The sequence below is a fragment of the Apostichopus japonicus genome, chromosome 20 (genome assembly GCF_037975245.1).
Source record: "Apostichopus japonicus isolate 1M-3 chromosome 20, ASM3797524v1, whole genome shotgun sequence".
Lineage (NCBI taxonomy): Eukaryota > Metazoa > Echinodermata > Holothuroidea > Aspidochirotida > Stichopodidae > Apostichopus > Apostichopus japonicus.
In genome coordinates, this window is record NC_092580.1 from 8,342,726 (window position 1) to 8,358,191 (window position 15,466).

The 15,466-nt window shown below is 36.2% G+C and overlaps 1 protein-coding gene across 1 annotated transcript; it reads right to left on the minus strand.

Annotated features, from left to right (window-relative positions):
* Positions 1–772: 772 nt before the first annotated feature.
* LOC139962147 (DNA replication licensing factor mcm2-like) lies at positions 773–15,349 on the minus strand. Its single transcript, XM_071962086.1, has 17 exons — positions 15,173–15,349; positions 13,962–14,158; positions 13,661–13,830; positions 13,273–13,358; positions 12,824–12,998; positions 12,234–12,453; positions 11,458–11,665; positions 11,010–11,144; positions 10,451–10,642; positions 9,078–9,171; positions 7,859–8,109; positions 7,270–7,434; positions 6,683–6,841; positions 6,142–6,294; positions 5,533–5,715; positions 4,664–4,819; positions 773–2,289 (listed from the first exon to the last, which is right to left on the minus strand). The coding sequence occupies exons 1-17, from the start codon at positions 15,176–15,178 to the stop codon at positions 2,179–2,181; spliced, it is 2,661 nt and encodes an 886-aa protein (XP_071818187.1). The 5' UTR covers positions 15,179–15,349; the 3' UTR covers positions 773–2,178.
* Positions 15,350–15,466: the final 117 nt, after the last annotated feature.

A 15,466-nucleotide genomic window follows, 5' to 3' on the forward strand; every position in this document is an offset into this window, starting at 1 on the left:
AAGTATATATAATAGCTATGTTTGTGTCATGAGTTGACATGACACAATTATCTGTTAATTTTCAAAGCTGATTCCAGTGGTAACAGGCCTATGCTTGTTGTGTCCTAATTTTTGGTATAAATCTACAGATTTAAATGTTGCTGTGTTATGTTATTGTGATGAAAGAAATTAAGTTATAAATGTTACAAGTTTGTATGAAATTTGCTAGCTTCTTTCTAATTTGGTTGCTAGTTCTCCCTAATCATTTTTTTTTGGATGATTCATAATGGCTAGCATATTCTCAGATGTGCATAAGGCCCATTTGCTGTTGTTTTCATCATGCTGTTGTTTCTTATCAGTGCTTATAGACCAACAACAGTGGTTTCTTCCTCCTCTGTAAGTTAATATTATTTTTAGATGACAATGGCAGCCGCTCTCATACTTATTGCTGGTTATGAAAGGGAGAGGGGTTGAAGAAGGGTAAGTATTTTGCCCAAAATGTTCATTTTGCACCAACTTCTTGTTATCAAATTTTTACCTGCATCAGATCCCATTCTTAAAATTCCATCTCCCGCCACCAACACCCCCACCCCCCTCCTGTGACTGCTCTCCTGTGACTGCTCTCTTGTGACTGAGATGCCTATATATGCTACAAACATATCACTAATGATTAATATCAAACAAATGGTTCCATCCTCCATAACTGTAGATTTGACTGTTGCAGTGTCTTGGACTTGTCCACTGGGTTCTCCCAACACACCTAGCATCTGAATAATGACAGCAAAGAACAATAAAATGTACAAAGGGTTTATTGTTTGCTCACAGCAGAAGAACATTGTAACTACCACAATAATTATGTACAATAACAGTCTCAGCCCAAACAAATTTATCCATCTCATCTTGCATTGCTTGCTGACTCTTGTTCGCTTTTCACTTTGTGAAAACTACAAAAAATATTTATTGATTGATGTAATCAATATGCTACCTATATCAGTTTAACAATTATTACTCATCATTAAGTTTTTTTCAAATCATGAAGTTTTCTTTAAAAACAGATTTCTGAAGGGATGAATGAATCTACAACACTGATTAAACCCCTAACTTGGGGTATTAATGTTTGATGATGAAACTGTTAGTAGTAAGTAGTAAGTTGAGTCTCATCTATCTGACATGCTCAGTGATTAACTTTCGCCACGTATCACGAAATTGTTAATGTTAAAGTCCTTAAACTGCGACTTTATTTTTCCAAGCAAGGTAGTCACGGGCCTTCCTACTGGTTTAGCAGTATGTCTCAGTGCTTCTCTTAAAGCAACCTTTGCTGGAGCATCTTCCTGGAGTCTTGCTACATGACCGAAAAATCTCAATCTTCTATGTGCGACTATGGATGACCAAGGTGTTTGGTGTAGGGCTCATCGTTTGATACTGTTCAGTATCCATCAAATATCAGTTCAGAAAACCTCGCAAAGTTCATTCTTTTTGGGTGAGAGAATGTCATAAGTAAGATTCTATACTAGTTGTCTCTTTTCTCTTGAATGACTTAATTAAACATGGCTAAGATTCCAGTACAATATGTGAAATTGTTTATACTCATATTTGTTACCTATATTCAAAGTTTGCCTTTGTCAAAAATCGTTGTCTTTGTCAAAAAAATATTTGTCAAACAACACTGCCACCTGAATGACCTAGTTGGAAACTTTGTTGTCGCAAGGACATTGTATAAAAGTTGCTAAAACTCAATAATTTCCATGCTGGAGTACTGAATGCTGGAAGAGAAATCCATTTCTAATTGAATGAAAAATCCAGAGCAATCAAAGAAGGAAAACAATTCACAGAGACTAATATAAACCACGAAACTCTGATTGTGCGCACGAGCAGAGTTTACAGTAACAATGTAACACAACTTTGCTCAAGTATCCAGATAAGATCATGGATTTGAAGGGTATGAGATACAAATTTATAGCAATTATGCTAAAAGTAATACAAATATATATTTATATTTTCACAGCTGTTGAGTAAAACTAGCAATTGATCACAACATTAAGTCAGTACATGTTGGTGTGTATACTGAATTTCCCCCGTCCATCTTGTTTGAAACTTGTCACCAGTGCTGTCTTCGCTGAACCGGCTATCTTTTATTAACGGGTGTGAGACTGATTCTGTATCTGGTTCATGAAGGTTAACAGACTTGCTTCCAACCAATCAAATTGTCTGAACAATCATCTTCCTGTTGCTATCATGAGTAAACTTGTTAGCTTTAAATGCCGGGCAGTCATAGAATGCTGATAAGTTGTGGATGTTGATCTGCCTCGCCTACAATGGAGAAAAGAAATGAAAAATTTAACTATTAAGTTCCAGAAAAGAAAGGCGAGTCGAAGAAAAGGTGATGCTTTCCCTTTGATATCCTTCCCAAAATGTATAGTCTATGTGTCTGGGTTATAAGCAAAAAAAAAATCCCTGCATCTAGATACACAGTTATCATTGTTAAGTTCAAAATGAAATCACTCACTACAATAACCATGGCAATATTTTATCCAATTAACTGCATTGTAAAGTTTGGCAGCTGCACAAAATCATTGCATTGATGACAGGTACCAGGGGCATGAAACAAATGTCCTTCCAAAAAGTACAGAGGAAACAAAACAACTGACATGTTGCACTTGTAAAACATTCGGAGAAAAAAACTAACCTGGGTAAGAGAAATGAGTGAATTCCATTTAGACTTCCCTAGAATTACCAATGCACACAACAAGAATAACATACAAGTTGATCGAAAGTCAAGACAAATACTCTCATGGTTAAAATTGGCAAAACCATTGATCCATTGTGCACTTTTTGTGGGGTAGCAGATGAGAGTTTAATTCATTTATTCTGGGAATGCAGCTTCACTCAGAAAGTATGGAGGGATTTTCAAATCTGGGTTCAAATTAAATTGAACATTAATATTGTAGTTAGTAAAGAGCCTGTTTTGTTTGGAAATTATTTGTACAAAGACTATGTGTTTAACAACATCCCTCTGGTTCTGAAATTTTGTGTCTACAAAAGTAAGGTTAAAAATGAGAAACCTTCCTTTAACTATGGTAAAATTGATTTAAAGAATTTTTATCTAAAAGAAAAGTTTATGTATCAAAGTTGTAAGCAAAATGCTTTTGATATCAGATGGCATAAGTGGAAATCTTTATTTGAAGTTTAATGGTTTATTTTTTGTTGTCATTATTATTGACTATTGTTCATAAAGTATATGTTATTATAAATTGTACATTGTTTGGACTCTTGTTGGAATGATAATAAAAAAAGGAAAAAAAAAGAAGAAGAAAGTCAAAACAAGGGTACATAACCCTGTGAGAGTCTATTCCCCACAACATAAACGTTCAAAGACCCTAAAAATGTAAAATGTTAGTAATGTATCTAGCAGCATTGAACCAGATCAAATAGCCAGTATTACATAATGTTAGTAATGTAACCAGCAGCATTGAACCAGATCAAATAGCCAGTATTACATAATGTTAGTAATGTAACCAGCAGCATTGAACCAGATCAAATAGCCAGTATTACATAATGTTAGTAATGTAACCAGCAGCATTGAACCAGATCAAACAGCCAATATTACATAATATGTTAGTAATGTAACCAGCAGCATTGAACCAGATCAAATAGCCAGTATTACATAATGTTAGTAATGTAACCAGCAGCATTGAACCAGATCAAACAGCCAGTATTACATAATGTTAGTAATGTAACCAAGCAGCATTGAACCAGATCAAACAGCCAGTATTACATTATCTTAGTAATGTAACCAGCAGCACTGAACCAGATCAAACAGCCAATATTACATGTTAGTAATGTAACCAGCAGCATTGAACCAGATCAAACAGCCAGTATGACATAATGCTAGTAATGTAACCAGCAGCATTGAACCAGATCAAACAGCCAATAATACATAATGTTAGTAATGTAACCAGCAGCATTGAACCAGATCAAACAGCCAATATTACATGTTAGTAATGTAACCAGCAGCATTGAACCAGATCAAACAGCCAGTATGACATAATGTTAGTAAAGTAACCAGCAGCATTGAACCAGATCAAACAGCCAGTATTACATTATCTTAGTAATGTAACCAGCAGCACTGAACCAGATCAAACAGCCAATATTACATGTTAGTAATGTAACCAGCAGCATTGAACCAGATCAAACAGCCAGTAATGCTAGTAATGTAACCAGCAGCACTGAACCAGATCAAACAGCCAATATTACATAATGTTAGTAATGTAACCAGCAGCATTGAACCAGATCAAACAGCCAGTATTACATAATGTTAGTAATGTAACCAGCAGCATTGAACCAGATCAAACAGCCAGTATTACATAATGTTAGTAATGTAACCAGCAGCATTGAACCAGATCAAACAGCCAGTATTACATAATGTTAGTAATGTAACCAGCAGCATTGAACCAGATCAAACAGCCAGTATTACATAATGTTAGTAATGTAACCAGCAGCATTGAACCAGATCAAACAGCCAATATTACATGTTAGTAATGTAACCAGCAGCATTGAACCAGATCAAACAGCCAGTATAACATAATGTTAGTAATGTAACCAGCAGCATTGAACCAGATCAAACAGTCAGTATTACATAATGTTAGTAATGTAACCAGCAGCATTGAATCAGTTTTACACAAACCTTATCAGCCAAGTCTTTCTCTGAGATTTCAATGATTTCTTGTTCTGTTCCGTAGCGAGTCCGATGAAATGACATCTGCTCCTGGGCAAGTTGTTTGATGATAAAGAGAAGGAGCTCATTGTTGTCTCTACGGAATGTCAAGTACCGAGAGAAATTCTGAAAGAAATGTGTGGAAATAGAAAGAAAGTTAACTAACAAACTAACTGTATATATTGCGTCACATTTCAAAGCTTGGCATATACCAAGGGGGTCTATGGTGATGGATCTAACATCATAGACAAGGTATCACACACAGCCAGAAACTTTGTTCCAAAGGTGTGATAGAGTAGATCAAACCCCCACTTCCAGTGAAATGTGAACCCACTTTTTCTTGGAAAATGTTGTTCAACAGATGAGAACAATATTTGGGTTTGATTAACTAAAATGTGGTTTAAATTAATAAACTAAGAGTGCAAGGTAAATATATTTTCTTTTTCTTTCTGGGAGATTTTCTGTTTTATTATATGAATTAATCAGAATTTGGAACTGTATCAGAAATACTTGCAGTGTAATATAAATGAGTTCAACAATCTTAAACATATTTATGGTAATTTGAATGTACGATAGTGAGAACAATTACTTCATCAGGAATTATCACAACACAATACACTGCACATAGCCTAATGGCTTCACAAATGCTAATGTGTAAATCATCATTGGTAAACAAACCCTGTCTATTCCTTGCTTATCTTTTATGATACACAACATTCAACAAGACAGTATCCGTTGGGAGTGCATGGTCTTTACTGACATTACTGGTTGCTTGTTTCTTGGCAAGTAATCAAAATCATGAAAAGCTAAATCAAGGTAATAACAGATATTGAACTTACTTTCTTCATGCTTCTCATGACACTGTATTTCTGTGTATCAATGAAACTCTCCAACATTACTCGGATGGACATGTTGACATCCTCTTCTGTCACATATTCGTGGAGATGGATCCTAGCGTGAGCTTCAGCCATACGGATCACTGATTCAATGTGTCTCACAGTGATAGGAATGCTGCCAGTAACCTGCAATGAAACCAGTAAAACCACGTCATTACAAACGAGAGTTATGACGTAACCAGCAAGGCTAGGGGGTTACCCTGCTGCAGGTAAAAGCAGATCTTTTCAAACTTTGGTAACCTGCGGCAAAATGAGATATGAGGTATGACATGCCCTGCAAGTATCCCTAAGACACCCACTGACAGTAAATACAGGTTACTTGTTACTACAGAAACGGAAAGCTTTGTCACAGGAAACAAGAATGGTTCCCTCATATCCCCCCCCCCCAAACTCACATACATTAACTGTCATAAAATGTAATAAAACTAAGGGTTAGATAGCAGTCGTACCAAGTACTAACATTTGCTTTAACTAAGACCATTGTTGTTATGAATTTATACTGACCCAGTTATTAAATATCAATTAAGTAACTTAATTGAAACAATTTCTTACCATTGACTCTCTTCTTAAGTCAGAATACATCTTAGCTACTTTATCCTGGTCCATGTGGTGCAGTTTGGGATGGACTTTCTCCTTGGCATAAATGATGTACTTCTTCAGTATTTCTTGCGGAATCTTCTCCAAACCAGAAGTGTTTGGCAGTTCCTATATGTATCAGGGTGAGAAAATAAAATCCTTTCAATAGTGTGATACTGAAATAATTTGTTACAGCACTGCACTGATTCTTAACTGTGCTGACATGCTGACACCACACACCAGTTTACCAATAGCTTCACTACAATGAAAGCAATGCCCATGATTGGGTGGAGAATGAAGCACAATACCTAGGAATGAGATAAGTTTGACTAACAGGAGAAATGAATCTAACATGTACAATAATACTGTTCTCATATTTAATATCAACTTCATACAAACTTAACCAATCTAATCTATTCAAGCATTCAAGGGTCATAGGTGATACAGATATACACAAAAATTGTTTGTCACAAATTTATAATGAAATTGACAAATATGTAACATATTGGACTCTCACAATTTTCTGGCCTTCTTCTTTGTCAGCATTGGCAGGATGGTGTCTCATGTGGCTACTGACCACAAACCTAGCCAGGAGCTCATCCTGCACAGGGTCTACAGTATCCCGGACAACACATAGGATATCAAAACGTGAAAGAATAGGCTCTGTCAAATCAACCTGCATGTAAGAAATATCAAAATGAGGAAATCAAAATGGAGTTCCTTAGTTAAGAAGCTATCGTGCAGTAAGGGATAGCAAACATGAAGAGAAGACCATTTGTCACTTCTATCTGAGATTACAGACAATTGTGCAATGTACTCTTCCAAATGAAAATGGACCTATTGCAGTGTTTTGTATCTCAGCAAGAAAGGAATTGCTGGGAATATTAATGCTGTATTACATGTGTGAAAAAAAGTCATATGATACGCAATGGCAGGTTAACACAATGTGTTAACCGGCTAAACAATGAATCATGGTAAATAGGAGTAAACAACAGCCACCAACAAATACATGAAGTCGTGCAAATAAGATTCCATTATAACAAAACTAAGGCAGGCTCAACATTGAAATGTATTAATGAAAGCTGAAACTTGGTGAAGACTCACATTTTCTGAGAATGTCAGAGATGTATTATAGCGCCCGCCTATTGGATTTGCAGCAGCAATGATGGAACACCTTGCCTGGAGTGAAGTCACGATACCAGCCTTGGAGATTGATATGCTCTGCTGTTCCATGGCTTCATGGATGCTGGTTCTATCTGCATCGTTCATCTAATCAGAATAAAAGTACCCTCAAATTAATGCATACCACACAAAATTGCTTGAAAACACAAATAAGCTATACAAAAGCTACATAGATCTATGTGAAACCTATTCAACTATCAAAGCTTTACATTGTAGTAGTAAGTAGCAAGTATTCAATAACATATAAATGCTATCCTGACTGCATGGATCCATTCACATTCCACAAAAAATCAATGACCCACATTTATCTCTCTCTTATTCTAATCATGTGTACCAGTAACTCTAGCTGATGATGATATCATCCAGAAATATTTACTTAGCAAAGATTCTGAGGTATCCCTTGCTAAATTGACAGTACTAATACAATCACTCTCAATGACACAAATTCATATCTCAAGAGGTATGAAAACCTTGCATATTCATTGCTACTACACAGTGAATAATTACTTACCTTGTCGAACTCATCAATAATACAGACTCCCTTATCTGCAAGAACCAAAGCTCCAGCCTCTAGTGTCCATTCTCTGGAAACTGGATTCTTTTGAACATAAGCGGTTAAACCAACAGCAGATGCACCCTGCCCTGTGGTGAACACAGCTCTTGGTGCAGTCTTTTCCATGTACTTCAGAAACTGCGACTTGGCAGTCCCTGGGTCTCCACAAAGGAGCACGTTGATGTCACCTCTTACTTTATGTTTATCTCCTGCGTAAACCAAAGTTATAGGAAGGTCATTAAAAGAACAGGACTGCGTCAAGTATATAAAATAGTTACGTGATATAAAGTAAGAATCCAGTGATCTTCATGTTGATTTACAACATAACAAATGTCAAAATAATAAATGCCAAAAAAAAAGAAACACCAAAATATAGAAACACCAAAATACTGAAACACCAAAATACAGAAATACCAAAATACAGAAACACCAAAATACTGACACACCAAAATACAAAAACGCCAAAATAAAAAAACACCAAAATACTGACACACCAAAATAGAAACACAAAAATAAAAAAAACACAAAAATACAAAAACACAAAAATACAGAAACACCAAAATACAGAAACACCAACATTAATCATGGGACCTTAGGTTGAGATGTAACAGACGACATTATACCAGTTTAATATCATTCTAAATTTGATCAACAAATATTTAAGAGACTTCTTAAAGATAAACCTAGCAGTGACCTATTTAATCACGACATCCAGCAAACTAAGGTCGTAAAGGAAATAACCATTTGAAGATGGAGCACATTAGTTGATGGTTTCAGTATTTTGGTGTTTCTGTGATTTGGTGTTTCAGTATTTTGGTGTTTCTGTATTGTACATTTGAAGATGGAGCACATTAGTTGATGGTTTCAGTATTTTGGTGTTTCTGTGATTTGGTGTTTCAGTATTTTGGTGTTTCTGTGATTTGGTGTTTCAGTATTTTGGTGTTTCTGTATTGTACATTTGAAGATGGAGCACATTAGTTGATGGTTTCAGTATTTTGGTGTTTCTGTGATTTGGTGTTTCAGTATTTTGGTGTTTCTGTATTGTACATTTGAAGATGGAGCACATTAGTTGATGGTTTCAGTATTTTGGTGTTTCTGTGATTTGGTGTTTCAGTATTTTGGTGTTCCTGTATTGTACATTTGAAGATGGAGCACATTAACTGTGAAAGAATCTCACCTGGATTCTTAGCTTCTCCTCCAAATAATGTGAGTGCCAGAGCTCTTTTGATATCCTCATGTCCATAGATACTTGGAGCAATGCTTGCAAATATCTAAAGGAATTAAATAATTCACAAATCAGAATGGCATATTCTTTAGATACAAACATATTTAGGCTGGTTATACATTGAGCAGTCCTGCAGAAAATACATTTAATATGGAAATAATATCATTCAATAACTGCAGCTTTCTTTCCATTTCATTCTGTTGAAGTTTATTGAAAATTCTTTCAAACTGAGTGATATTTAATAAACAGCACCGTTTTTTCACCAATACAACTACCAAACATTAAAGTTCTACGCCAACCAATCACAATAGTAAACTGCTACATTATGTGACTCGAATTACAGTAGTAAACTGCTACATTACAATGTTACTCAAATTACATTAGTTAATTGCTACATTGCAATGTTACTCAAATTACAGTAGTAAACTGCTACATTACAATGTAACTCAATTTACAGTAGTAAACTGCTACATTTCAATGTAACTCAATTTACAGTAGAAAACTGCAACATTACAATGTAACTCAATTTACAGTAGTAAACTGCTACATTGCAATGTTACTCAAATTACATTAGTTAATTGCTACATTGCAATGTGACTCGAATTACAGTAGTAAACTGCTACATTACAATGTTACTCAAATTACAGTAGTAAACTGCTACATTACAATGTTACTCAAATTACAGTAGTAAACTGCTACATTACAATGTTACTCAAATTACAGTAGTAAACTGCTACATTATAATGTTACTCAAATTACAGTAGTAAACTGCTACATTACAATGTTACTCAAATTACAGTAGTAAACTGCTACATTACAATGTTACTCAAATTACAGTAGTAAACTGCTACATTACAATGTTACTCAAATTACAGTAGTAAACTGCTACATTATAATGTAACTCAAATTACAGTAGTAAACTGCTACATTACAATGATACTCAAATTACAGTAGTAAACTGCTACATTACAATGTTACTCAAATTACAGTAGTAAACTGCTACATTATAATGTTACTCAAATTCAGTAAGCTCAACCCCACCAAATACAATGATCTTCTTACAAATTTTCAAGTTTTAAAATTTACGACATGCAGTACTCTGCTCAAAGACAGGAGGTGAAACTTGATGTAAAAGTTTCAAATTTTCATAACAAGTGTGGGGAGTATTCTCTGTAGTTATGAACAACTAAAAATAAACGTTGTTTCTTAAGCTAAACAGTGTTACACACTAACACAAGCTTACTTGCCATGCCTACCTATAGCACAAATTCAGTTTTGCTAATTATGCTACTTAGAAAATTAGAAATCCACCTAACCAAACTTACCCTCTCCCCAATCCTCTCATCCTTTGAAAGAGAGACGATGGTCTTAATGTCCTCATCTGTTAAGCTTGCAACAGCCATTTTATCATCTCTCTTAGTGATGTAGTTTGCTTGTATAACGGTAGCAAAGACTGGGAAACCATTGGATGTGTTCAATGAGCCATCGTAGTTGTTGTGGTAAGTTCCGGTCAGTTCCTGAAAGTATGTAGATATCAACTTATCAGTCATTTCAAACTTTTGATATACAACAAGTCACATCAGGTTTGCAGTGTCTACAAATCCTTGTGTTAAATTTAGGAAACTAGTGACATAACATAGGACCATACTCATCAGACATTCTCCACTATGATAGGCAACATTTGAGGCTTCCCACACATTAGATAAGACAATTTGAAAAATGACTTTCGTTACTGACTTCAAGCCAGTTAACACAACTAAATAATACAGAGTTACAGACACCACTCTTCAAAGAGTAGATAATCTGTCATACTTACAGAAAACATTCAGGGTTAACATATTAACTTCTATTCAAAGGTTAGCACATACAGTGTTATTAACTTACTATTTCATCTCCAGGTTTACAGCTATCTACTAGGTCTCCTAAGAGGACAGCATCCTTTGACCTCGGCAGTCGGCCAGCAGCAACCTTTCCTGGACTCTCTTGAATTGTAATTCTTTGGTAGTTTTTGTATAACGTCTGCAAGATGAGATGGAGTTACATATATGAATGTTCTTACTCAGCATCGGACATGTCCAGAACAAAGATAAATATTACAAGATGTAACATTATATTCATTACAAAGGTACTTTGGTGGTTTGTCTGCAAGATGAGGTCTATCACGGCCAGTCAGAAATTGGGTTAAGAAAAGTCATTCTCAGAATGGGTCATGTCCAGAACAAGAGACAAAAATCTGATAATTTAATGAAACATAAATATTCTTTACATGTGTACCTTGGTAGTTGGATCATTTCTGCTAGATGGGAATACAAACATTAAACAGACAGCTTACCTGTTCCATGTTTATCGCAAAGGGGCCGGTGGATTGACACTCTGGGCAGGTTCCAGGGCGAACCTCTTGGTTCTGGTTTTGATAGAAAGGACCGAGAACAAAGCCACACTTTGGACAGTCATATTTGATCATGCTCAACTGTGGCAGGATTCCAGTGGAACTGGTAACTACACCGCTGGTACGGATCAACTGATTCAGGTGGAGCTGCCTGTAAAATGAACATGATAAAAACATGATAAATAACAGTACATGGCATGTGAGCAGGGGCTAGGAACTTCCACAAAGTGGGGGAGGGGGGGCAAAACATCAGAGGGGCACTTTCTCATTCCACAACCACCACTCGTTTTGCTATAAACCGATACACACCCGACATATCACTCAAATATATATATGTTAGAATGCTATCAATACTATTATGGTGCATGTGAATAATTAAAATAAAATATTAAAATTAACAAAGGTTTAAGATATCCAAAAGACAGTTCTTTATCAAAGGGGCACATTTCAGTAGGGCACATTTGCTATTTTGGAAAAAAGTGTAGGGGGAGCACATGCCCCCAGTGACCCCCGGGCCCCTCCCTGTATGTAAGCAATGAAAAACACAACCGATGGTATTGTAAGAGCCAGAATCTATTATGTATACCAATAATTATTTATGAAACATCTGAGTGCTATTAAATAGCAATGCGATACATTACATAGCCAAAACGTGTGTCTACCTTGGTGTTCTTAACAAACTTCAAGTAAGTGTGGTTTACATAAATGAAGCTATTTACCTTAAAGTTCTTAGTTCCTCAACTAAGGGAAGCTCAGCAATCCTCACATGAATTTCTTTTGCTATTTGTTGGTATTTTGGGAACATTGATAAAACAACCTCTTTTGCGGCCTCATCAAAGATTGTCAACATTTCTGCTGGAGCCTCCGGTAGGAAGAAAGCAAGAACTTGCTCATGAGAGGCAAGTATGTTGTAATCCACAACTAGACTCTCCTTATTAGCTAATGGGAGGAGAAAATTACAGAGCAATCATTAAAACAAAACAATAAATCAAAGTCTAACACATTCAATCTTCTGTTTGCACTTCCAATTGTCACCATCCAATTTTCTCTATCACTTTGAGTTATCACAGAACCCAGTCACAAGTAAACGTACGAGAAAACAGCAACAGAGTCTTCAAATTTTTCTTGCAAAATCGGGCCTCCACCAGCATAATTATAATCAATGTTATATAATTATGTCAATATGAATTTATGTAACCATGTATAGTTATGAATCCCAAACAACAACTAAAATGTCATTGCAACAATGAGACTTCAATGAGTTGCACAAAAACATCTACCATTACCTAATGCATATTAATAGCCTTACCTTCACACATCTGTTTAATTTTTGCTGCATACAAATTATGACCCTTGTTGTCAACAAAGTTGAACAGGAAGTTCTTGAAGCGGTTGTAAATTTCCAGTCTAGGAGCTGCCATGGACACCCACTCCCTAACAGTATGACCTTTCATGTCTTCAAGATTCTCTATGCTTTCCATCATCTGGAATGCAAACATAAGAGAACTGCTAGATAGGAATTGGATGGGAAGCAATAGCACTTCCCATACAGGCACATTGTAGGTTGCAAGAACCCTCGCCTGTGACAAAGGAGGGTGAGGGTGCGATGTGGCCAGAAATATTTGATTGTCAAGATTCCTAGTGTTTGTTCTCTAAGATCCATCCAAGTTGTCCCTCACTATAACCAATTCACCAAAGAAACAGTGACATCTGCATGGTTGACCTGACCTGACCTCTGAGTATAATGAATATTCATACCTCGCCATCATCTTCCACTCCTTCTGCAGCTCTTTCTGCTATTTTTCTTCTTCTGGCTGGTCTTTCCTGTTCATCATCACTATCCTCTGTTCAATTTAGAAACAAATGGAAGAAAACTGTCAAAGTGTGATGATCATATAAATTGAACATGGAAATGGCTAATTTGTCATGTCTATGTACGAGAGTGTGCCTCTTGAATATTATCAACCAGTTTGTTGAATATGAACTCTATAAGTCACTTTGAGATTGACATTTAGTTACCGCTGATCATGAGGTGATTTTTGCCAGGTAAATATCAGACCCAGATACACCCCCACATGCACACATCAGACCCAGAAACACACACCCATACACACACACAAAAGCCAGCTACAGAATGATGCTGTACCATATAAGAGGTCTGGCCTCATCCGACCCTGAGCAAGTCCTTCCTCTCTATCTCTTTTTCTCATTGCTCTCTCTGCTGCTACTCTAGCCTCTGGGTCCATACTGTCATAATCATCATCATCCAAGCCCTCTCTAGCATAACGGTCCAGTTCTGGGATGGGCTGATAATCTCTGTAGTATAAAATCAAAAGCAGAATTAAGACCCAACTACCAAATGAACTAGTTACTACTTTGTAACAAATATGAAGTCAATCAAACAGACTATAATGCCTACATGAACTTGAAAGGAAATGATTTCTCACCGCTCCAAACGATCACCAAACAGTTCTTCTCCATCTTCTTCTTCCTCTACAAGACCGTCTCCTCCATGAAGTTCTGACTCATCCTCAAAGGGAGGAAGATCACTGCGCCCAGGGCTAGAGGTAGGAGCCACATTGCCGGATCTCTCATCCTCTCCTGGACTTGTGGGATCAGAGAATGCATCTGACTGTGCCTGATCCTAAAGAAGTCAAATAAACACTTTTGAAATTCTACAACTTACTTGTTCTGGAATGGTCATTAAGAACACTGCAAAATACTATTCTTCAACAAATTTTGATTGCAAGTTTCAACTGAATATATGACACCATATTCAATAAGAGACTTCAGCAATTATTATTTCTATAGATTATTTAAACCCTCTCCACAAACTATGTCGCAAATATCATGTGGGTGAAAGGATTTTACAAAAGACCTATAAAAGGTGTTCAAAGCTTGCCAGTAGTGTATGCTAGCTTTCATGAATTTTGAGCATAGATTCTGCAGGGTGGGGATCTGGTGGTCATTGCCCAGTTCATGTAATTGCAAGCTACTGGGTCATTGGCTTAAAAGTTTGCAGATTTTAGCAGATTTAATTGTCCAACAGTCCTTCTGATAATTACAGATCACAAGAGTAACTCGGTGCTAGTTGTAACAGGCAGATAACATAATTGTCTGGCTTTTTCCATAGGACAATGCAACATTTGTGTTAAAATTAAAATAAAATGCAGTTCAGTACTCAAAAGCCAAATAAAAAATACAACACTTTTCTTTGCACAATCAGTTAGTCTGACAGAACACCACACTAACAGTGAATGAAGTGATCGAGACGAGCAATTGATTTAGAAACATTAATTAGCATAGTCTAGGCCTAATAATGTTAGGCCCTACGCCATATTAGCTGAGTTGGCTCTTTAGGCTTTAGCTTAGGTTCAGTGGCCTTCACATCTGAAGAACTCTACTACAACTAGTAGTAGTATCGACATGGAGTAATGAGTTCTAGAATCTAGGCTATATTAATATTACATTGTATCTGAACACAATACGATATGCCTTACTAAGTTAGGGCCTAGGCTAGGCTTGTGGCTTCACACATAGGCTTCCCTACTGATAATTATATGCAACAAAGACTTTTAAAGATTTTATCACAAAGTGAAACGATGACATACTTAAAGTTTTAATAACGTTTTACGGATATTGCTTAAAAAATACTCACTGCCATTACATCGATTAATATTAAGACGACGAAGCAACGCACGAATTTCTAACACGATACGTTTTCTTGTGGAAAAGCAACACTAGTGAGGCTATGATCTGATAGTCGATTTCAGTGCCTGTTTGATGGTCAACCTCGACAAATTCGGTATTACAATAATAAATGCACCTTGTGTAGTTTATTTCTTCCCGCGATCCGAAAAGCATGATCAAAAAGCGCGGGAATAAAAATGAATATGCATATTGCTGTTTATAATGACGTCATCAATCGCGATAACTTTTATCGTGACGTCAC